The 23,959-nt window shown below is 36.1% G+C and overlaps 3 protein-coding genes across 16 annotated transcripts in view; 1 reads left to right on the plus strand and 2 right to left on the minus strand.

Moving 5' to 3' along the window:
- The window catches only part of GABA-B-R1 (gamma-aminobutyric acid type B receptor subunit 1), a 195,993-nt gene extending 185,047 nt beyond the window's left edge, over positions 1 to 10,946 (minus strand). For both annotated transcript variants that reach the window (XM_028180018.2, XM_089732701.1), the window contains exon 1: positions 10,591 to 10,946. The gene's annotated coding sequence lies outside the window, so the exon portion shown is untranslated. The remainder of the gene's footprint in view (positions 1 to 10,590) is intronic.
- A 1,209-nt stretch (positions 10,947 to 12,155) lies between these two features.
- On the plus strand, positions 12,156 to 14,941 carry LOC114247136 (uncharacterized). Its single transcript, XM_028180001.2, has 2 exons — positions 12,156 to 12,452; positions 12,531 to 14,941. The coding sequence occupies exons 1-2, from the start codon at positions 12,278 to 12,280 to the stop codon at positions 13,715 to 13,717; spliced, it is 1,362 nt and encodes a 453-aa protein (XP_028035802.2). The 5' UTR covers positions 12,156 to 12,277; the 3' UTR covers positions 13,718 to 14,941.
- A 2,729-nt stretch (positions 14,942 to 17,670) lies between these two features.
- sick (sickie) overlaps positions 17,671 to 23,959 on the minus strand; it is a 256,372-nt gene continuing 250,083 nt past the window's right edge. For all 13 annotated transcript variants that reach the window (XM_089733155.1, XM_089733157.1, XM_089733156.1 and 10 more), the window contains 7 exons: positions 23,808 to 23,957; positions 22,697 to 22,893; positions 22,213 to 22,321; positions 20,655 to 20,847; positions 19,774 to 19,932; positions 19,498 to 19,581; positions 17,671 to 19,410 (listed from right to left, as the gene is read on the minus strand). In XM_089733155.1, the coding sequence (XP_089589281.1) occupies positions 19,288 to 19,410; positions 19,498 to 19,581; positions 19,774 to 19,932; positions 20,655 to 20,847; positions 22,213 to 22,321; positions 22,697 to 22,893; positions 23,808 to 23,957 (1,015 nt within the window). In that variant the 3' untranslated portion in view covers positions 17,671 to 19,287. The remainder of the gene's footprint in view (positions 19,411 to 19,497; positions 19,582 to 19,773; positions 19,933 to 20,654; positions 20,848 to 22,212; positions 22,322 to 22,696; positions 22,894 to 23,807; positions 23,958 to 23,959) is intronic.

Here is a 23,959-nt window from a genome sequence, read left to right on the forward strand (position 1 = left end):
CATACGGCCCACCTGATGGTGAGTGGTTACCGTTGCCCATGGACTTCAGCAATGCCAGGGGCAGAGCCAAGCCGCTGCCTACCGCTTAATACTCTCCACAAGCCTCGTTTGAAGAAGGACATGTCATAGCGCTCGGGAAACACCGTGGAGGGGAGCTCATTCCATAGCCGGATGGTACGTGGCAAAAAAGATCTCTGGAAACGCACTGTGGATGACCGCAGTGGCTCCAGGTAGTACGGATGAACTCTACTCCGATGGCGGGCGGTGCGATGGTAAAAACGAGATACCGGTATCATCTCGAACAATTCCTCAGAGCACTTCCCATGGAACATACGGTATAAAATACAGAGAGAACCGAAGTCCCTCCGCAGACCCAGAGGTTCCAAACGATCCGTGAGATTGGGATTATCGACAATCCGAACGGCCCTCCTCTGTATGGAGTCAAATGGAAGAAGCTGGTATTTGGGAGCCCCGGCCCAGAGATGGGAGCAGTACTCCACGCGAGGCCGGACTTGTGCTTTATAGAGCAAAAGTCTTTGTCCAGGCGTGAAGTACCGCTTGGTTCTGTTGAGGACTCCCAGCATTTTGGACGCCAACTTGGCTTTGCCTTCCAAATGACTCCGAAACTGGACATCGCTCGAAATGTCGACCCCAAGTATCCCAATACTCTCGGAAGGTTGCAGGGATACTCCTTGGAATTGCGGCGCCATGACAAAAGGGTCCTTCTTCGCAGTGCACGCGCAAACTTTTAAATGATAGCGAAATTTTTAAATCAGAACGTAAAGTAGCTTTTGCTGTCGGCTGAGTTAAAGGCTTGATGAAAAAAGCAGTCACTATTGACACGGTACGTCTCGTGAAGAACCTCTCACTCTGAAGCTTTTACCCCTGATGCCTCGTGTCGTAGACAGCAACATATATGTCGGCGCAAATATGACTATTTACCTACTGATCATCAACTAATTACTCTGTGATAAGAAATTGATGTTAAACAGTCCCTTTTATTGTAATTTCAATACTTTAAAATCTTCTAAACACGCTCACGTGTTTAATACTTGTCAACACGCTGACGTGTAAAGTCCTATAAATACGGCCGTGCTGTCTAGCGTTGATTCATTCGTGTCCGAGCCGTAGTACAGTACGGATCTCTCTGAACGTTGTCACGCTTCTCGTGAAATATACGCAGTTATTGTGAAGTTCTGGTGAAGTTTTGTTTTGGAAGCCCAAACATGAGTCATCGTCGAGAACTTAATGACCGTGACGTCAGCAATGGTGACGTCACACTTTTTAAAAACATTCCTTCGGCGTTTCTCCTCCGACATCAGAAGCGGGATCACACGCCGCCTCCGCTCAGCAACAACCTGGTGACCAGATAACCGTATCGGCGGAAGAAGACTACCCCCCAGCAACAGCCGATGAGCCTATACATCTACTTCACAAATCAGCATGGTCGAGCAACAAAATCAACACTCAAAGATAAGTTTTTATTTTTGATTACTAAAGTTCCACCACATAAGTACCACAGTGTACGCCTCGGCAAAAGTACCACAGTGTACGCCTCGGCAAAAGTACCACAGTGTACGCCTCGGCAAAAGTACCACAGTGTACGCCCACTACATAAGTACCACAGTGTACGCCCACTACATAAGTACCACAGTGTACGCCCACTACATAAGTACCACAGTGTACGCCCACTACATAAGTACCACAGTGTACGCCCACTACATAAGTACCACAGTGTACGCCCACTACATAAGTACCACAGTGTACGCCCACTACATAAGTACCACAGTGTACGCCCACTACATAAGTACCACAGTGTACGCCCACTACATAAGTACCACAGTGTACGCCCACTACATAAGTACCACAGTGTACGCCACAACATCACACTACACAACATCCTTATCCGAACACCTTAAATAAATCTACGAGAACCGCCGAGAACTCTACGAGAACCGCCGAGAATTCTACGAGAACCCTACTATACCCTCCGAGAACCCTACGATACCCTCCGAGAACCCTACGATACCCTCCGAGAACCCTACAATCAAATCGCATTAATAAGTCTCAAACCTACATAGTTACAAGTAACGCAAGTATAACAGATGCGCTACTCAGAGAAACTTTTTATTCCTGCAGGTCAATGAGAATCAAAGAAAAAACCTACGAGAATCAACGAGGCCGGTGCAGAGCGCGCACCGCCTGTCAGTATGGCCGTGTCGGCGCAAATATGACTATTTACCTACTGATCATCAACTAATTACTCTGTGATAAGAAATTGATGTTAAACAGTCCCTTTTATTGTAATTTCAATACTTTAAAATCTTGTAAACACGCTCACGTGTTTAATACTTGTCAACACGCTGACGTGTAAAGTCCTATAAATACGGCCGTGCTGTCTAGCGTTGATTCATTCGTGTCCGAGCCGTAGTACAGTACGGATCTCTCTGAACGTTGTCACGCTTCTCGTGAAATATACGCAGTTATTGTGAAGTTCTGGTGAAGTTTTGTTTTGGAAGCCCAAGCATGAGTCATCGTCGAGAACTTAATGACCGTGACGTCAGCAATGGTGACGTCACACTTTTTAAAAACATTCCTTCGGCGTTTCTCCTCCGACATATATTATACTGTAATATCCATTGTATATTTATTTTGTATAGAAAAAATGTATTTTTAATCTTTATTTAAAAATATTGTATCATTAATAAAATTATAGAGTTTTCTTCGGCTTTCCCGAGTCGTATACATAATTAAAACTATTTTTACGGTTTAATATCTATATTTATTGTTTTAATATCTATATTTATGATTCACAGTTACGTAGTCATAGAGTATATACCATAGGCCAGTGAAAACAACAAACGCAAGATTAAACCGTATTTATATAATAGTTTTAATGCTTACTAGGCTGCACTAAAAGTATCGGGAATGGAATATTTCCACTGTTCCTGTCATATTAAAGTCTTTTTAATTGAAAACTCCTTGGTTTTAAAAATCGAATACCATTTATTTATTTAAAAAAAGATTCTAGGTCTTGTCACGAGGTTTTGTCAAACTTGTTTAGTCCTTGAGAAAATGGAATTGAATCGAGAAAATTCAAGAGCGATGATTTATTATGACTTTCGAAGTGGTTTAACACAAAAACAGTGTGTTGACCGGATGATTTCTGCATTTGGTGATGAAGCCCCATCCAAAACCACAATTTATCGCTGGTTTGCTGAGTTTCAACGTGGACGTGTCAAGCTCAGTGATGATCCCCGTCAAGGTCGTCCAAAAACTGCAGTCACCCAAGAAAACGTTGATGCTGTGCGTTAGCTCATTGAGGAAGATCGACATGTGACATACCGCGAAATTCAGGCAACTTTAGACATTGGCATGAGTCAAATACAAATAATCCTGCATGAACAATTAGGTGTAAAAAAGTTGTTTTCCCGATGGATACCGCATTCGCTCTGTGAAGAGCAAAAAGCGGCTCGCGTTACTTGGTGCGTCAGAACTCTCGAAAGATTCCATGCAGGATCCTCAAATGCTGTATACAACATTGTATCAGGTGACAAATCATGGATATACGCGTACGAACCCGAAACAAAAAACTAGTCACGAGTTTGGGTGTTCGAAAATGAGTTAAAGCCAACAAAAATTGTTCGTTCACGGAGTGTTGCAAAAAAAATGGTGGCCACGTTTGTCTCCAAAACCGGCCATGTTACGACTATTCCTCTTGAGGGACAAAGAACGGTTAATGCAGAATGGTATGCTAGCATTTGTTTGCCACAGGTCGTTTCTGAACTCCGTAAAGAGAACTGCAACCGCCGCATCATCCTCCATCACGACAATACGAGATCTCACACCGCGCACAGAACAAAAGAGTTTTTAGAGCAAGAAAACATAGAATTATTAAACCATCCGCCGTACAGCCCCGACCTAAGCCCTAATGATTTCTATACTTTCCCTAAAATAAAGAATAAATTGCGTGGACAGAGATTTTCATCACCTGAAGAAGCTGTGGACGCCTACAAAACGGCCATTTTGGAGACCCCAACTTCCGAATGGAATGGTTGCTTCAATGATTGGTTCCATCGTATGGAAAAATGTGTCAAATTTCGCGGAGAATACTTCGAAAAGCAATAAATACATTTTTAAATAGTAATGTTGTGTCACTTCGTTAATTCCCGAAATTTTCAGTGCCGCCCTCGTAATATGATTTGTTTTTTTAAAAATGTATATTTAAATCATATTCAATTATTTCATCACAACAAAACAAAAGTTTTAAAGTGCTCACAAATTAAAAAAAATATAGCCGTAACGAAGAAAGAAAGATGTTAGAAGACACATAATTAAGCAAACATATATTTTAACAGATTAATAATAAAATACATCTTTGTCATCCTTACGGCTTTCGAATAACAAATTTCGATTACCGTAACAGTTTGATATTCATCTAACTTTTGAAACAACAAATTCATTATTAGATTAACGTAAGCGTGCTTCGCTTCTGCAGAGTCATGCCTTATGAGTAATAGCAGCAACTAAGTAAATAAGGAGACGTGATAGATCACTGGAGTGCTCACGTGTTCCGGAACATCGATAAAATAACCTTTGATGTCGCGAAATTGCCTCTTCAGACTCTAGAGCGCTTCACTCAACCGCAGTTAATGTAACAACACCGTCACGTTATTTGTTATTCAGTGGGCAACAAAAAAAGAAAACAAAAAAAAACTACTGCCCGCCATTTTCAGTGCACACGTGACCGGAAAATATATTGCATACGCGAATCATGTTGTTACCGCAATAGGACTAGTCGCTTCGTAGAATCTCATAAAGTACGTCGCGTCGTGATGGAAGTTCGCTGCATATTTATTCATAAGAAGCCACGAAGGAAGCTTCAGAGAGCCCGCTAAACACCTCGTATTACACCCTTCGTTCACCCTTTTGACGTATTTACCTACGTTATCGCGCATTATGTTATTCAGGATTAGGGACTCTTGGGCCTCAATGTAAATTCAAATTATTTTGCCTTTAGAGGTGATAAGGTATTCTATTATTCAGAAACGGGTACCCAATGTCATGCTTAGTTAATGCCCACATAAAATTATAAGCTTTCACGATCTTGAGGTGTAAGAGGGGATCTGAGAACATAATTTGAATGAAATTTCACATATTCAGTATTATATTATAAGTACAACGATTGGAGAAATAAATGCTTCGTTTTCAATTGTTATTAATACTACTTTTAAAGGCACCGTGGACTCGCACATAATATCTGAAGTAAGTACCAATTTTGATAGGAAAATACGTTGAAGCTTCTTTCTGGATGAAGGAATAACATTTAATAATTTCCTTATTAATTACTATTTCCTCATTTTGTGAGAAATTCAAAAAACTGAATGTCAATAACATGTTTTCACTGTTACGTTACAATTAGAACTAAAAATAAAAAAAAGTGTTAATCCTTTAACAATTTCATTTGAATTTCACATGCAAAACCATAAAAACACCATAATTAATGAGGTTACGTTTTACAGTTGAGCTTTTGTAATAAAAATCTATACGTTATTAGAATAATCAAGTTTCAAGATTATATAACGCAAATTGACGTTGAATTTCAAGAGGCAAATTGCGACGCTTCACCGTTTTTCAGTCATCAAACATGCTAATTCTTGTAGCGAGAAGCCCGACGCATCCGGGCTTGGAGCTGTTCACCTCGCCGGTGATTTAAATATGCAGACGCCCGTATTGATTGTCACCAAGAATAACGCCCTAGCTAACGTGGAAACCCTGAAAAAGGCCGACCCGCCCTCGCCTGATGACGTTAATAGTACAGCTATTTCTGGGTCCTTAATAACAATCATAATAATATGAAACATCGATTTGTTAATAGAGGGTTAAATCATAAGAGTCTTAAATTAATTAAGTATTGCGAAGTGAATGTGCTTTATTTTAGTTTTTAGCCGACTTCAAAAAGGGAGGAGGTTCTCAATTCGACTGTATGTTTTTTTTTATGTTTGTACCTCATAACTTTTGTCCGGAAGAATCGATTTTGATGATTATTTTTTTATTAGAAAGCTGACGCTTCTCGTGTGGTCCCATTTAGTCTCAATTTAGTCCAGTTCTGATAATGGTATCCATGAAAAAACCATAACTATAAGTCTTAAATTTGCATTAAGTTAATTTGCATTTGCATTAAGTTAAGGCGACAAATAGATGAATAACTCAATATCACGCCAACCGATTTCGATGATTGTTGTTTTTAGTTTATATTAATTTGTTTTGAAATATCTTTTTTTTTTATTTGAAGTCGGTTTTTGTTTAAGCATGTCTATTTACAATTATTTCTGTGTCGTGTCGTCGCCATTTTATGATTATTTTTTAGTCGTTGTTAATCGGACGATCTCACGGCTCACTGGCCCAATAGTTACATGACAATTTTTTATTTTTATTTTTTTTTAATGCTAGATTTGTGGACGAGCTCAATGAAGTCGAAGTCTCATTTTTATCTTACAGCGGCGGTCAAAGGCTTCTAACCGGGAGGCATGATGGTTTCGGGCCAGAAATAGACAGGATGGTAGTTCTCATTAGAGCTCACAATACACTCTACCGCTAGTTATGAAATTAATTGACAGATTCAAAACACGGTTCTACAGCACTGTGCCGGCAAACGATTTACCTTTGTTCAAACTAGTGTAGCCCCGTCGAGTTCTACTATTGCTAATTGTACGGAAAAATCCCGTGAAAAAGTTTTGCTGAAAGAAAAACCCTGAACATTAACAGAACAAGGTTTGTATAAAATAATTACGGTTCATCGGTAGGCAGCGGCTTGGCTCTGCCCTTGGCATTGCTGAAGTCCATGGGCGACGGTAACCACTAACCATCAGGTGGGCCGTATGCTAGTCAGCCTACAAAGGCAATAAAAAAAAAAAAAACATAATTATAAAAAGAATAAAACGAAAAATAGCTCCGTCAAATTGATAGATTTTTTACTCGAGTGTTGCTACAGTATACATGTCCGAATTAAATTTGATTTAAATAGACTGTTGAACAAAGCGGCTTACATTGTAAGAATCAAATTCGAACAGACATTCGATCTAGACTGTATTGATTTGTATACACTGAAGCTACCCATCGTACATTAGGTACTAAGTAGTTCTAGTGGTCGTACTTTACTAACGAATGATAACAATACATTTAGAATTTTTAGAAAGTGTTTTCTGAAATTCTATTTGCTAAAAAAGTAATTTGCGTTAAAAATTAATGGGCGCTTCTTAGACATATTTCATATGTGTCATCGCATTCTCACATTTTCAATTTATTTTTTATTGCTACTCCGTTTTATTGCCCAGTGATGCATCTCTATATTATTGTGTGGCTTTCTTACATTAATGGTGTTTTATCTCATATTTTTTAATAATTCAATCTAGTTTAAGTTAACGACTGCTTTGGTTATACAAATTAAATTGCTCAACGTATTTGACGAGTTTTTGGATTGTTCAGACTGAGTGTTGCCTTGTTTACCGAATAAGTTCTAATGGATCGTACATTGAATAAGTAGTTCTAGTGGTTGTACTCTGCTAACGAATGATAACAATCTATTTATAATAGTAACGGTTTTCTGAAATTATATTTGCTAAAAAAAATATTTGCGTTAAAAATTAATAGGCTCTTAGACATATTTCAAAAGTGTCGTCGCATTCTCACATTTTCAATTTATTTTTTATTGCTTCTCCGTTTTATTATTGCCAAGTGATGCAACTCTATATTGTGTGGCTTTCTTACATGAATGGTGTTTTATCTCATATTTTCTATTAATTCAATCTAGAGCATGTTAAAGACTGCTTTGGTTATACAAATTGAATTGCTCAACGTATTTAACGAGTTCTTGGACCGTTCAGACTGAGTGTTGCCTTGTTTACCGAATAAGTTCTAATGGATCGTTTTAGCGTACGACCGAGTAATGCTTCAGAAAATTAATGGGTCAGCTGAAACATCCGAAATCATTAACAAGTCATTTATATTCAAGAACTTACTAAACAAGAGTAATAATAACTGGTGCCGATGGACGTGTTCTGCAGCTAAAGATAATTGTTTGGCTTTTGAGTATCGAAGAATTGATTTTAATTTTAATTTTAATTGATTTCATAACTATTACCTTGCATGTTTTTCAATAAACAGAAATTGTAAGACACACCACGAAATTGTTACGATCGCAATCAAAACATTTTGACAATAGCTTAAACTTTAATACTACATGAACGGGGGCACACATTTTTAATTATGTTTAATTAGAGCAGACCACTACTATACTTAAATGAAAAAAGAAATGAAACTAAACATTATTTCTTTTACAACCCGTCCTAAGGCAGCGGGAAAACAAGACAATAAAAACTTCCCAACATACCTAGCCTACTTTCCCTCCACTTCTCTGGATGTACACACACATAAGCTCGTTTGCTTTACGGCTGTACGATATTTACCGGCCGTGACTGTGCTCGGACTAATCTTCCACTTGCTGGTCTGGGCACGAACTTAATTTGACATTTGACATTCTAACGGATTTGTAGTTCAACTATGCAAACTTTGTCAAGCTAACTATCAGAAGAATTTATTTTAAACAACAATAATCAGGTTTGACAAGAGAAACTTAAAAAATTGCGCACCGTAAGACGTATTGGAAGCTTCGAAATGTAATTACTGATTATTTTGGTTGTTAATTACTGGTGGTAGGACCTCATGTGAGTCCGCGTAGGTACCACCACCCTGCCTATTTCTGCCGTGAAGCAGTAATACGTTTCGGTTGGAAGGGTCGGGCAGCCGTTGTAACTATACCTGGGACCTAAGAACTTGTATCACGAGGTGGGTGGCGCATTTACGTTGTAGATGTCTATGAGCTCCGGTAACCGCTAAACACCAGGTGGGCTGTGAGCTCGTTCACCGATCTAAGCAATAAAAAAAATTTGTACCACCAATCTACCAACTTTTTCCGCAATCCTATCATGCCTTTGATGACTAAGACAGCGATTATTACTACGACTATATTTTATAATTGCGATTGACAGCGGCATTGACAATGTGTACTGGGATCTTCTTACGTGATATTGTGATTCCCAAAACCTTCTAGCCACTTAAAACCAGGCGCGAGCTTAGCGGCCCATTAAGCACCGTTATAAGCTACGCTATAAAAAGTCTACACTATATCAACTTTTGGCGATCATAATTAAAAAAGCAAAGCTATATTTCAACCACAGCTTCATACGTCTCCACGATACGAGAATGGGTCATTAACTTTTCAACTAACGGCCGTCTGGTGCAGTGGTAAGTGACATGGTCACTACACAAGGGGGTCGCGGGTTCGAATCCCGCCAAGGGAACATATTTGTATGATAAATATAAAATTCTTTTCCAGGGTTATGGATGTATATTAAATATATGTATGTGTATAATAAAAATCTTACATTTATTTACGTTATCTGGTACCTGTAACACAAGCTCTTTACGAACTTATCACGGGACCAGTTAATGTGGCGTGATTGTTAGTAAATATTTATTTATTTATTAAAAAAAAATAATAATAATAAGTAGATTGGAAAATTTGAGAACTTTTTTTTTGCTTCCTTATTATGAGAAACCGTAAGTATAATACATTATATTGTCGATGTCTTGATAAATGTCTTATGCAAATAGCGGTAGAATAGCTCATTCCAATTTCAAGCCATGACCAACCACGGTCGACATTCATGATAAAAGTCACGTCTGAACGTCACTTGCCTACGTATGGCTTTCAGGAAAAGTAAAATTTTCAGTTCATCCCGAGATCATAACGCAACAGCGCAAGAATATTGGGAACTGATTAAATCTGAAAAATTTGGTAAGGATCCGTTAAATAATAGCATAGGTAATACAGTAGCCGCTAATGCTTCAAGCAATTGATAAATTCAACTCATTGATGCATCTCGAATAACCATTTTGGATAAAAGTAAAATTTCACCGTATTTTTCTAAAAAGTCAATTTTAGAAGATAGACGAACTGTTACATCAATCGATTAGTATCGCCTTTTATTGCACGCGAGTAAAAAAAAAGGTCATAGGTACACGTCATCATGAGATGGTGACTGGGTCACTGAAGTCCGTAGGCTACGATTAAAATCGACAATAATACTTCAACATCTATAGCCTTGTTTAGGACAGTAAAGTAGATACTCCCTTCAATTTCATTTAGCACGCTTATACTTATAGTTACTATGCAGCTACATTTGTGGAACAAAAAATGTTGGAAATAAAAGCGATTAATTATCCTTTGAAAAAATAATAATAATAATATGACAATAAAAAATATTAATACTCTTAAAATAATGTTCAATTTATGGAAACTATAATTTTAATCTAACTGAAACTTTACACTAAAATAATGAATATTCTGAGTGGGCAATAATAATAGTAGTTGACAAAACTTTTTTAATTTCAGAACGAAAGTTGCTGGCTCTGGATGATGGGCTAATGGTGCCCATAGCGGTGCTCGAACAACTTTCACAATAACCGCCGGGCTGCAGTACGAGGCGTCTTCAGAACAATCTATATTAATAACATCACCTGTCCTACCTTTATTGAGCCTCGGACCTCATGGTTTCTGCTCTACAACGTTCCAAAAATATCGATTCACGACGAAACCAGCATGTCGGCCGCCCTCTAGGGCAGACGGGTCCTCTCGCTCTACATACACATAGACACAACACGTCAAGCGAGATATCAAAACGGTTTCCCGCCACTAGTATTTTAACACATGTAGCCTCATCTTGACAGCTTATGCACAGTACTTGAATTTAAATGGGATTCACTGATTGTTTTAAGTCCTTAGAAAAATGTTATTAGTATAAGAATTGGAAATGCTCTAAGTTTCATTATGGGGCTTAGAGGGAGTCAGACGGTACACCGCCCTCACGCGCTCGCTCGGCCCGACTGACTGAATTTCCTATATTTTCCCGGCGCAAGCCTTCACCCCTTGTAATCGAGCACATTTGCGAAGATATAGGTGCTTGAAATCTGGATGTTCCGTCAGTTAAATTTCTAAAATTCGAAAACTTTACACTGAATATAATTCCAGGTAAATGTTATTGTGCTAAATTTGAAGGAGGAGTTTCTATAAATGTTCTAATAGATATAAGTAGTTAGTAATTGTGTGTTTTATTGCTGTTAGTAATAATTTTTCAGTTAATCTAATTATGAATTCCAAAGAATGTATTTAAAAAAATCCTATTTTTTCCATAGAAACTAAAATTAAATTAATATATTCATTGACACACGCAAATAATCATGAAGAAAAAATATTTTTAAACCCTCAACAATCACCTCTTTTTAATTATCATCACAAAACATGCACAGAAAACACGTGATATTGGGGGGAGACCATGGTACCGTAAGCCACATTGCTTTGATTCTGCTATTACCATCGGCTTATGAATCTACCATTTGTTGTCGAGGAAAAGGTTTTGAGTTGATCAATACCATTTAAGATACAAATCAAAAATCAAGAGATATAGAACCGAGATGTTGCAGTTGGAGCTGGTATTGTCCACTAGATTAATCAGCAAGTAATAAAATGAATAATAGGTATCTGAACGATTAAATCCGTAAATTCATAGTTTTACCCTGACAGGGAAGCATAGTCATAATGACCAACACTAATTTACTAGCAAACTTCAGCTTCACGCTTCAATAGAAAAATATTCAAGAGCAAACCATCTTTAAATAAAATGCATTCTTGGGTACTGAAGACCGTAACATGAAGTAATGTAAAACGGAGGCCGCACCTGTGATTACTGGTCTTTGTACGAATCTGGTTACTGCTGCGATATTTTAGAATAAGTGCATTTACATAAATATAATACTATATAAATATACAATTGTTTTTTGAAATAAAATTAAAATACATATCTGGGGTAATTTCATAGGTAAGGTAAATAATTAACTTGGCCGAGAGCTATTGGGTTTAATCACACTAATGAGTTTTGTATAGCACTTTATTACCACTCTCTATATTATAAAACATAATTATTTATGAATATTGAACGAGATTTTAACAATTAATTTAATCGATTATGTAAATACTCTCTATACAAATTTCAAACGCAACCCAATTGTCATTTTGACATTCCATATTTGTCAAAACAACGTGTTGTTATTGTCAGTATTGTCACGAAACGAACAAACACCTAAAACAAATCTAGGAGTAAGGATTAAAATTCCTTCAATTCCATTATAACGTGGATATTGGTGTTTGTTTTTTATTATGGCGCAATCCGAAGACACCGAACTCAGAGACTTGGTGATCGAAGCTTTAGAAAAGAACGGATCATTAGCGAAAATACGCGCTTTGCTCCGGGCAAATGTTTTTTTGGCTTTCGAGGAAGATTGTGACATTAAACAAAATCCGAGCTTAGACAACATCTTTAACTTACCCGAAGGTAAGTTAGCTTTGTCAATTGTGCACGAATTTTTGGAATATTGCAACCTCAAAAATACATTGTTTGTGTACATGTCAGAGTCGCGTCAAGAAAGAGAATACAAATACGAAGGGAAGAAATCGCTTAACGGTAAACTTTACCTCGACAAACAAGGCCTTAAGGAACCGATTCTAGTATCACTGATTAAATCTTACCACCAAAATAAATACTTTGAAAAGAAGAGACACACTAAAGAAGATAAAATGAACCGGGGCAAGTTAAAGGAAAATCATACTTATCTAGTACATGACGACTCTCAGACGAGTACTACCAGCAATTCTCTTTCAGATATATCCTCAGATGACAGAAATAAATTACGCTTAAGACTCAATTTAGATAATTCCGATACTGACACTTCTAGTGAATCTGCTAAAGAAAAGTCGAGTTCAGAATATATTCCCGGGGACCACATTAAAGAGATGAAAAAACGAACCAATACTCAAAGTGTTATACAACACACCAATGGTTCATTACATAATAATCAAGATCACAGCATACCAAATGCGCCAGAACTGAAATCATCATTGTATGACACTTTAAAAGAATTCCGTGCATTACCTAGTAGTAGTGATTCTACCTCATATGCAGAATTAAAACCATTCCAAACTATAGATGATCTTAATAAAGTTGCATTACAAGGAACACAACAGAAATATAATGCTGATATTTTACAGCCTGCTCCTTCTTATTCTATAGGAAATTTGAGGAGTGAATCACAGCACATTGTTGATTCATCCAAATCTGGAACAATAAGTAGTGCTTCATCCTTATCATCAAGAGAGCGACATATAAGCGCTAGTAAGTCTAAAGATGGAAAACCTTCAATTGATTCTCGTATATCTGAAGCTGATACAGTGGAGTATAGTAATGACTTTTCAACATCATCACCTAAATTTAACAAAAGTCCTCACAAAGAATCTAAACGATCAAATGATAATAGTCACAAAAATATTTCAATAGAAAGTCAAAATCAAGGGTCACAGAGCTCGCGCAGTTCGATTTCGATTTCTGATATTGCTGATTTGATAAGTGAAAAAAGTTCCTCTAACGAGAATAATTCTAAAATTGATCATTCAACAAATAAATCAAAGTTATTATCACAAAGTGTTCTACATAGTAAATCTAATATAAGACAGAATAAGAGTTTAAGTGATGATTCTGGGGATTTCACAGAATCACCAATACATTCATTGTCTAATCTTAGTTTAGACATTCACAGTGACTAATATTAAATAAAAGATTTACTCAATACATTCTGAAGATTATTTACGCATTTAATATGAGCGATTTATTTCAAACATAATATCTTATGCAGGATGTAAGTGGCTAATTTTTAAATGATACTACCTATGTTAGTATTTACAAAAGTATCCTATTTATTATTTTATATAAAAGTATAAAATTTGTCCCAAGCATGGGTCTAATAATTTTAATGGTTTTTTTATAATTTAATTTGCCCTTAAGTCATAGACAGTTAATAAAAATGCTCAGTAAATATAAAATAAATAAAAACACTTTTATTACTGATAAAATTTGACTAATCATTGCATAATAAAATTATATAAATAAGAGAAAATTTTAGTAATGTCAAATAATGTTATTGATGTATGATAGATACAGTTCATGTCAAAAATGATGCAAAATGTAAAAAAAGTTATATCAATTCATATGCCTTCTTTACATGATAGTTGATGACCTTACCAACTCGTAATCTTCATATTAAGATTTGAAGAAGTGAGTGATTGGATGGATTATAAATTTTTTAACACAAAACTGTATTGCATTGATTGTAATTAATTATTTATTCATTCAGTATTAATTTGTTTTCATATTATTCAATCAGAATCTTTTTTGAATCGACAAACATTCAAATTGGTATATTGAACTATATAGTTCTTAAATTTGTTAATCTGAATTAGTCTCTCACTGACTTGTAGATTATATGTAATGGAGACAATTCGTCTACAGTGCAATGTGACTGTAATTTTATGTACTTAAAACAAAAAAAAAAGTATTTTTATATTATTGTAGTTTAATTATAATTAAGAAAATTTCATGGAATTAAAGTATTGTTAATGTTTTGGATAGGAAAAATAAGTAAGTAAAATGTTCAATGTACAAATACCTTAAACACTGCTGAAACTGTAATTGTGTTTCCAATTATTTTTGGATATTGCTGTTCACGAGCGTTCATTGTCAACTACAAAATGAACTTGCTTTCGTAATCCAAGTTTCGAATGAATGATTTAAGATTATTTATTTTCAGAGAATGGTTGTGCCTTATTTAATTGAATTGCAACAAGTTCCTTTAAAAAGTCATAATTCTAGTCCTAAATACAACTGGTTCCGTCCAAATTGCCGCATTTACGAACTCAGTTTCTGTATCAAAAGATAGTTGTGCTGAAACATACCTACTTATGATGTCAATAAATGAGATAATGTAATGTAAATTTTGTTTTATTTGGTGCATAATTGTTGTGGGACAACAGTCCCTTTCCATAACAAGACTTCCTTCTAGCGAAAACCTAGGCCTATCGTTCCGGTACACGAGAATAGGTTACCTTGAGGAAAACCATAATGCCGGTCACCGATTAGCAGGCCTATACCACAATATTACATGGACATCCGGATTGAGGTTGACCCGAAGGTGCAAGTGGAGCATCGAACACTGCTAGCCTGGATGTGCTGGTGAGAAGCAAAGCCCACTGAGTTTCTCGCCGGATCTTCTCAGCGGGTCGTGTTTCCGATCCGGCGGTAGATTCTGCGAAGCACGGCTCTTGCTAGCGTTCGTGTTAGGAATATCGTCAGGTTTGAGCCCCGTTAGCTCACGCCGATATGGTCTCTAAACCATCAGCTTAGGTAGGAAAAAAAAAAGAAGCAAAACTGGGTATGTGCTTCTCACTGTCTGGGAAGTCGTCATGGTCTAACGCAGAGTTCCCCAAACTTTTTTGTGTCGTAGACCCCTTGCCATGTTTTTCCGTGTTGGGTAGACCCCCTACTTACCTGATATTGATTTCCTGTAAATTTCTAACTGTAGTAGTTTAGTGTTAAAAACACATGTTAATTTATACATTTATTAATTGAATTTAAATTAAAACTACTCAAAATAAAATTTTGTATCTGTTATGTAAAATATACGTAATATAAAATAAACTAGGTATAAATGAAATAACATAAGCAATAAGTCAATATTTTTAGTGAGAAGGATGAAACTGATGCTTTAATAATAAATTATCAACATTTGGCGTCAATTTTGTAAGGGTTAATCTTAAATCTCCCCGGCTAATGATGTCTTGATATTATAAGATAGTATGATGTAAGTAAATAGGTACTATCAGTGTATGTGTTGAGATCCACTATCGTGGACCCCAAATATTTTTCGCTGACGTAGACCCCTTGCAGGTTGTCATAGACCCCTAGGGGTCGATATAGACCACTTTGCGAATCACTGGTCTAACGGATAAGACGTCTGGTGCAATCGTGTTGAGCGATGCACCGGTGTTCGAATCTCAGGCGGGTTCCAATTTTTCTAATGAAATATATACTCAACAAATGTTCACGATTGATTTCCACGGTGAAGGAATAACATCGTGTAATAAAAATGAAACCCGCAAAATTATAATTTGCGTAATTACTGGCGGTAGGACCTCTTGTGAGTCCGCGCGGATGGGTGCCACCACCCTGCCTATTTCTGCCGTGAAGTAGTAATGCGTTTCGGTTTGAAGGGTGGGGCAGCCGTTGTAACTATACTTGAGACCTTAGAACTTATATCTCAAGGTGGGTGGCGCATTTTAGTTTGGAGTATGTATGTTCTGTATGCTAAGGCGAAAGCACACTGTAACTATCTTCTGGATTCAAATACTGCATGGTAAAAATTATTATCACGTAATTAATAATTTTACGAAATTCAGTACGCATGTGAGTCCACGTCCACGCGAATAGGTACAACCGTTCCCCGTACTCTGTCACGAAGAGATTGTTATGTTTTTATTTTAAAGATGTAGATTCTTTTCAGAATATAATTGAGTCTTCGACTTGATGCTCGCTGATGTTATTAACGTTTTAATTTACGATCTCGCCAAAGTCAAAATAATAATAAAAAAAAATACTGTATTTGAATTTGGAACCTGTCATTCTTACCTATTATTCATGTTAGGTTCTGGAGAATTTGTTGTATGTTATAAAAAAAATAAGATGTTTTCGTTTTAACTATGCTTATGGGATGAGTAAAAGTATATAGGCTTTGGTAACCATGTAGCATCAGGTCAGCCGTAAACGTGTTTACCTACACGCGGTAATATAAAAGACATGAGTCATGATCTTTGTAGCGATGATGTGATTAACCCGGTTCTCAAAAATTCATTTACACCGCGCTTTCTATGGCCCTTTAACTACAATTTTCCCCCCTTCTCTTCCTTATTATGAGTGCCAAAGACACATGAGCTAGGCCTGAGAATCGAACTCAGATCCAGTCGTAGAACAGTCGACAAAGTTATTTATGAACCAAAAGCTGTCCTCGTTATGTTTATCTTAGAAAAAACGAGAAGAACTTCCATGGACCACGTGCACCGTGCAATAAATAAAAATACTTTCGTTTTTTTTTTTAATTGAGTATTCATATATAACTATACTTTCAATGGAGTGTCACTTATTAATGTGTTTATCTGATCATTCTCAAACCTACAAAAACAGCAGTAAATAGCGATATGTGGCTCGATATAGGAGTATCACGGAATAAATGTTCAACTCTCGTTAATTGAGAAAGTTTTTAAATCTTATAAGAATTGATTATTATTATTCTCATGCTCACGAATGACTTCGCCGATAGAGGTTACTCTACTTAAAAGCTACAGTGTTACAAGATGTTATTAAATATCTTGTAGCACTGTAGCTTTTACGTTAAGAAGTTTCTAATAGTATTCCAATCGTCCGGTCTATCACTCATAAAACGCATCTGGATAGGCAGTTACTTGTCCACAGCCAACGGGAACCCTTGGCATTTTTGACAGACTTTCGTCATTCATAAGAAATCAAACTAGTTAAAATGATCCTTTCATTCAATCAATCTAGCGTAATATAACGTTGGAAAAGTTGAATTTAGTATTGCCTTAATTTTTGATCAAAGGGTTGATGCGTGTTCTATTTAATATTAGATCGGCGCGCACAGAAAAAAAAACAGTTTTATAATCAAAGTTTATTTCACAATTTCTGTAAAGCATAGATTTTAGATATCACTTTTTATTTATGCACACAAATCAATCCATAACGAAAACAGCAAATTCGCTGTTACGATTCTCTATACAAAAGTAATTATAACGTAGCGGTTAGTGTATTTGCATAGAAAAAAAAAAATATTAAACATATTTACACCTAAATACTTTATTATTAGGTACATGAGTTTTAATATGAAAATGGTATAAAAATTACACTTTCATATATTACATGTCTTATACATGTTACAGTAGTACAAATGCATTTATAATATACTAAATTTGAAAAATATAACAATAGTGTAAGCCACAATGTTTTATAAAAAACATTAACAGTATCCTAAAAGGTTTGCTATTATAAAAAATGGAAAATATATCGCTCTAGGCACTGTTCGTTATTTAAATATTGATACGAGTTATACGACTAAGTTCGGAGTGTTTGCACATTGCAAAAATATACCTATAGAAAGACATGAATACTCTTACTTAAAGCATTTGAAGGCAAACACTGCAGAGTAATATGCTTTCGGAAAGAATACATATATATATGTAGCTTCCACCAGTCAAAAATCAAGAAATAACCAACTAGTGCAGCTAAATAAATATAAAAATACAATATACACATAATTATATGGCAAATATTTGGCTTATAATTACATAACATAATATTCACGCCAATACCGGTTTTCGTTAAATACAAACATGAATACTTGTTGGTGTTTTATTAATTTTAATTCTTCATAATATGCCTTGTTACCGTTAATCTTAGCTTTGTGAAACCTCGTGTATACGAAGAAACATGATTAGTGTAGTAGATTAGTTCTCGATACGTGCATATGTTGACACTTAGGATAAAACGTATAGTTCCGTTGAGAAGGTTCCGATTTAGATTTTATATTTCTTTTATTGTCTATCTCGCTCTTGTACACCAAGTTGAACAGGAGACAACGTCAAATTATACAGAGTGTATTGGAACCGTTCCCTAGAATGAAAACTGGAAATGGTTCTGCTGACTCTATATTGGTTGACATATTACCGCGAAAATTTTTTGGCGGGAACATGATGGAAAAGTGACGTTTCTTTAAAAGTAAACGTATATTGATGTAGAAAATGGAAAACCACTTCGCAGAGTTTCTCGTTTTCCATGTAATGAGAAGAGTTAAGTTATGTTTTAGTTAATTGAATTTCAATTTCTGACATTAACGGTTTTACAAGAAAATTCCATACTGAAAAAAAGGCAAAAAATTGTGCACGGATTATTAAACTGATAAAACGATAATTTAGGATACTAAGTCTATTTAAAAATACAAAAGTATAGGACTACTAAATTTAGATCAATAAACATGATCGCATTCGCATCTATAAGAAATTAGAACCAATTACAGCCTGAAAAGTCGAAATCTTTTAATTTAGATGTACTGTCCTAAATTTATTTATTATCCAGTTTTGGGTTATAGGTGCTCTAAATGTTACAACTTTAGGAACGGTCCCGGGACATATTTGGCTTTAAACGATTACATAATAAACAAACGTTCATATTGTCTTGTTCGTATCATGAAGTCTTCTTATTTGTGAAGCTTAGAATCTTATAACTCGTTTCCCATAGAGCTGTCGTGAGTGAGATTCGAGTCCATGCTGGCGTTGTCAGAGTCTTGGCTTTGGTTCCCGCTGTAGTTAGCCGCTTCTTGCAGCCGCATTAGCATGTTTAGCTGTGAGTAAATTACAATTGAAAATAGGTTTTTTATCTACAATGATAAGACAACAATTTCAATGACAGCATTTATGACAATATTTACCAATGGGTCTTGATTGTTGTTAGCTGTCGCATCTTGACTAGACTCTTCGCCACCGACATCGTCTACGGTGATAGGTCGCAGTGTCTGCAATGAGTAAACGGGTTGTGTAGACAATGTATATTTTGACAAATTAAAATAGCTAGTGTTCGTCCTGTAGTCGAAATTCAACTATAGCTCTGTTGGCTCAAGATTCATTTTATGTATATCATTCTTCATCATTTCTTCATCGTGTGTTTTACTGAATTTTATTGAATACAAAATCCTGACTATACTTACATGTGAATGGTTTGGTTCTCTCCAAGGATAAGATGCTTTTATGTGTTGCAAGGGATCGACCGCTGCGTGTCTCCTCCGACCGTACAACGCGACCCCCTCTCGGACTGCCTCCGAAGCGTACGGCACTATGCTGTAATTCCACACGTCCGCGAACCACGCCTGGAATACGATTTGATTTGATTAATTAATTCGTAGTATTCGCTTAGATTTTCGCGAGTCGTATGCATGAAATTGTTGCGTTGTAGTAATTGAGCGTGGACTGTATTTTTTGTATGAAATATTTATTGAACCTTTATTATGATAAATTGACGACTTAATAAAGAAAACTATAAAATTGATGCGTTGCTCTTGACGGCTGGATTTGAAAGAATTTTGGCATCATGGCGGACATCGCTCCTTGACATTTTTAAGTTCAGAAACTATATTGATACTTATTGTCATTAAATTACTCCCTATGTTACGAATACTTTACAATTTCATTGAGATTACTAACGACAGTCGACAGTGTGTAAATAAAATACGATATTAATCTGTAAAAATTCTTTCAAATTCAAATATCTATAAATATATAAACATAATGTTCTTTGTTAATATTAGTAAATCGAATATTGGCCTTTTAGAGAATGGTTACTGTCGATTATGAGCGTCACCCTTGCCCATGTCGCACACAACCCACTAAGATTTTCACCGGATCTTCTCAGTAGGTCGCGATTCCGATCCGGTGATAGATTCAGTGAAGCACTGCTCTTGCTAGGGCTAGTGTTAGCAAGTCCTCTCAAATTGAGCCCCGTGAGCTCACCTACCAATCCGCCAGTAGTTGAAATAATATATATTAATTAAGATATATAAGATAATAGATTTTTTTCAGTATTAATATCTACCTGACTAGCTTCCAAATCCATGGGACAGGCTAGGAACAACCTGGGTCCTACTGTAACGTCACTTGAGGAGTGTGCTTCTAGGAATGCGTTCAATGTGGACCAAACTCCTGGCAGCCATTCTAACACCGTAGCCAAAGCTGGCTCCCTTCTGCCGAGTCGCAACTCCAGCGAGAATAGTTTCCGACGCAGGTACCTGTATTATTTAAATTTTATGAAATTTTGTGTGTGCGTTGGAAACCAATTAACACGCAATTAATATATGACAGAAACTTAAATGAGCAATAATAATCCAAAGTGTTTCAGAACACACTCTTAGAGACATGTTGCAATGGATATATGGATATATGGTTTAAGAAAACTATTAAAGAACATCTGTGCAATAAAGCTTACTACAAAGTCAATTATTATCTAGAAGATTGCACAAAGTAGGAATGAGTTGCTCGCTCCGGGCATTTCACTATTGCAATAATTGTTACGTTATAATACTCTAATCTCTATTATCTAATCTCTATATAATCTAATCTAATATTAAAAAAAGAATTTAATATTTAAAAAAAAAAGACATGCCCGCTGAGTTTCTTGCCAGTTCTTTTCAGGACGGAAGCTAGTTTTTGTGAATTGGCGGTAGTTCTTTTTGACATTCAACAAGTATGTACTTTTATTTATGTTGAATAATTTTTTTTTGATTTGATTTGATTTGATACCACTGGAGATATAACATATAACCCAAGGATGGTTGACGTCGGCGGCCGGTCGTAAAGTTCATGCCAAATCCGTATGCAACATGATAAGATTACACGCGCCGACCCTAATGTGCCTAATGTGGTATAAGACAAGAAGAAGAGTTGTTAATATCTTCCAACAATTCTTCTTCTTACCTTATCTGACCTTAACCCGCCTTGGGTTATATCTCCAGTTAGGAAATCCAATGCAACATGCCATAGAGAGGGCATATTTCTGTTTCTTCTCTTGGTGTCTCCTTTACTTCATCCGTTTTTGATTGTATGATTTGAATTTTATTGTTATAAACATCTGTTATAATATCTAATATCCACTATATTTATCTCCTTTTTTTCTGTATTTTCATATCAATGTCTAATATTACTAATAATAAAAATAATAATAACAAAAAAGAGAATATTGACAATTATTAAAAAAAAAACACAATTTTTATAACTTAAAAAAACAGCAGGTAATCGTAATTCGTTTTACTAATTATACTGTTACGTTTATTGCGGAAAGATTCCTGTTGGACGTGATAACATCATATATATGAGTCGTCTATTATCAAAGGTGGCAATCTGTGCATTGGACAAAAAAATGTTATTGATATGTCAATACAGATTGATTTGAATATAATCGTCTGCTTCAAAGAATACGGTTCAAAACCTGCATTAAATAAACCTGTTATTTATCTAAGATGTCGTTCAGAAGAGTTTTGTGACTGCCAATGGAATACAAAGTCAATAATTCGTTTTTCTGATTTACCAATCATTGTCCAAAAGTCAGATTGCCGGCTTTGATAATAGTCGACTCATATATGTCCGAAAGTTATTACCTAGCCAAAAATCCTTTGACAGGTTCCATATGATTTGCAGTGAGGAGCCACCTGAAGTTGTGGTGCAGTTGGAGATTAGTTGTATTACACGTCGCTTGAGACATTGTTCCTGCGGAACGATAATCTTTATAATAATGTAATATGTGTAACGTAATGTAATAATTATAATATATAATAATGTATAATGTACGAAACTAACTACAATATATAACTAATTGTAAAATAGGTATATTATGTAAATGTAAATGTTCTACATGGAAGTCTTCAATTTTCGTAATTGTGAAAGGTTAATATATTTACATATAATTACATCATCGTCCAAAGAGAAAATACAGGAATTTGTTCATATTTTCGTTAAGATAAACTAAAGGCACCTTTTCAAGGTCGAACGAAATCGCGAGCTCAATTTAGTTATTTAAATTTTTTTAAATAAGATTAACAACTATGGATACGGCACCTAATTGATGCGAAGCGGCAAACGTACCTATAATGACAGGCATGTTCCTATTGTCGGGCGGCAACAGTCCGGCGAAAGCGTCTCCCAAAGCAGACGCATGTTGCAAGTTGTCGAGCACAACGACAGAAGGTAGCGGCGCTTCCTCGCCGGTCGCCGCTGCGGTGCACTGTTCGGCGATGTTCGCTAGATACGCACGCAGCTCGTTACACGATTTCCGATCGACACTACGAAACAATAAGTCTCATTAATACGCTTTTATTAGCTTCAGACGTATGTATGTATGTAACGTAGTAATCTTTGAACATGATTTTGACCCCCTTCAAAACGTCGGATTAACTCGAAATTTTGTATACTTATTAAGGGCCGATAACAATTCAATATTAAAATGTACCCCACCATGCACCCCACGCTTTTTTGCAATAAATCATTTTTCTTGCACTATTTTTAATTAAAATTTATTAAAATTCATTTTCTATTTTTAGTGGGATTTTCTATAAAAGCGTATTTTTTTAGTTTTTTTTAAACTATTATTTATTTTAAACAAATTATCACATTTATACACCGTAAACTAAACTTTAAAATCCTGCAACTACAGAAAAACAGGTATCCGTTTATTGCATTACGATTTTAGGGAAATTGTATCTGTGTGGAGAACACTTGAGACAACTTAATTTAAGTTCTGTTAACTATGGGGTAGCTCTTAACACCAGGTGGGCAGCTTGTCGGAGTTGTCTTAATACGAGAGTGAAATTAGTAATTTTTACTAGTTTTAGGACCTCTTATGAGTCCGCACGGGTAAGTACCACCACCCTGCCTATTTCTGCTGTGCAGCAGTAATGTGTTTCGATTTGAAGGGTGGAACAGCCGTTTTAACTATACTGAGATCTTAGACCTCATATCTCTTAAGGTGGGTGGCGGCATTTACGTTGTAGATGTCTTTGGGCTCCGGTAAGCACTTAACATTGGGTGGGTTGTGAACTCGTCCACCCATTTATTCAACAAAAATAAAATAAAAAACTAATAAAATAATAATACCATCCTTAAAACGATAATGTACAAATGCTTCGCGACAGAACCTGGCTATGTGGGCTTTTTAAACACTCTACCATAGCACTGAACCGCCGAAAATTCCACTTACTTGAAAGTCGCAACAGCTTCGGCAGGATTGCCTCGTCTCTGCGTTTTCTGGACGTAGAACTCAGCAAGTTTGGCGGCTAGATACGACTTCCCAGTGCCGCTCGGTCCGCAGAGAATAACTCGTCTGTGCTCCGACAATAGTGATACATATCT

The sequence above is a fragment of the Bombyx mandarina genome, chromosome 15 (genome assembly GCF_030267445.1).
Source record: "Bombyx mandarina strain Sakado chromosome 15, ASM3026744v2".
Lineage (NCBI taxonomy): Eukaryota > Metazoa > Arthropoda > Insecta > Lepidoptera > Bombycidae > Bombyx > Bombyx mandarina.

Excerpts from the sequence above, each read along its gene's own strand:
- LOC114247136 (XM_028180001.2), top strand. The coding sequence starts at position 12,278 with ATGGCGCAATCCGAAGACACCGAACTCAGAGACTTGGTGATCGAAGCT. Across the intron at positions 12,453-12,530 it reads CATCTTTAACTTACCCGAAG|AGTCGCGTCAAGAAAGAGAA; the intron begins GTAAGTTAGCTT and ends TGTACATGTCAG.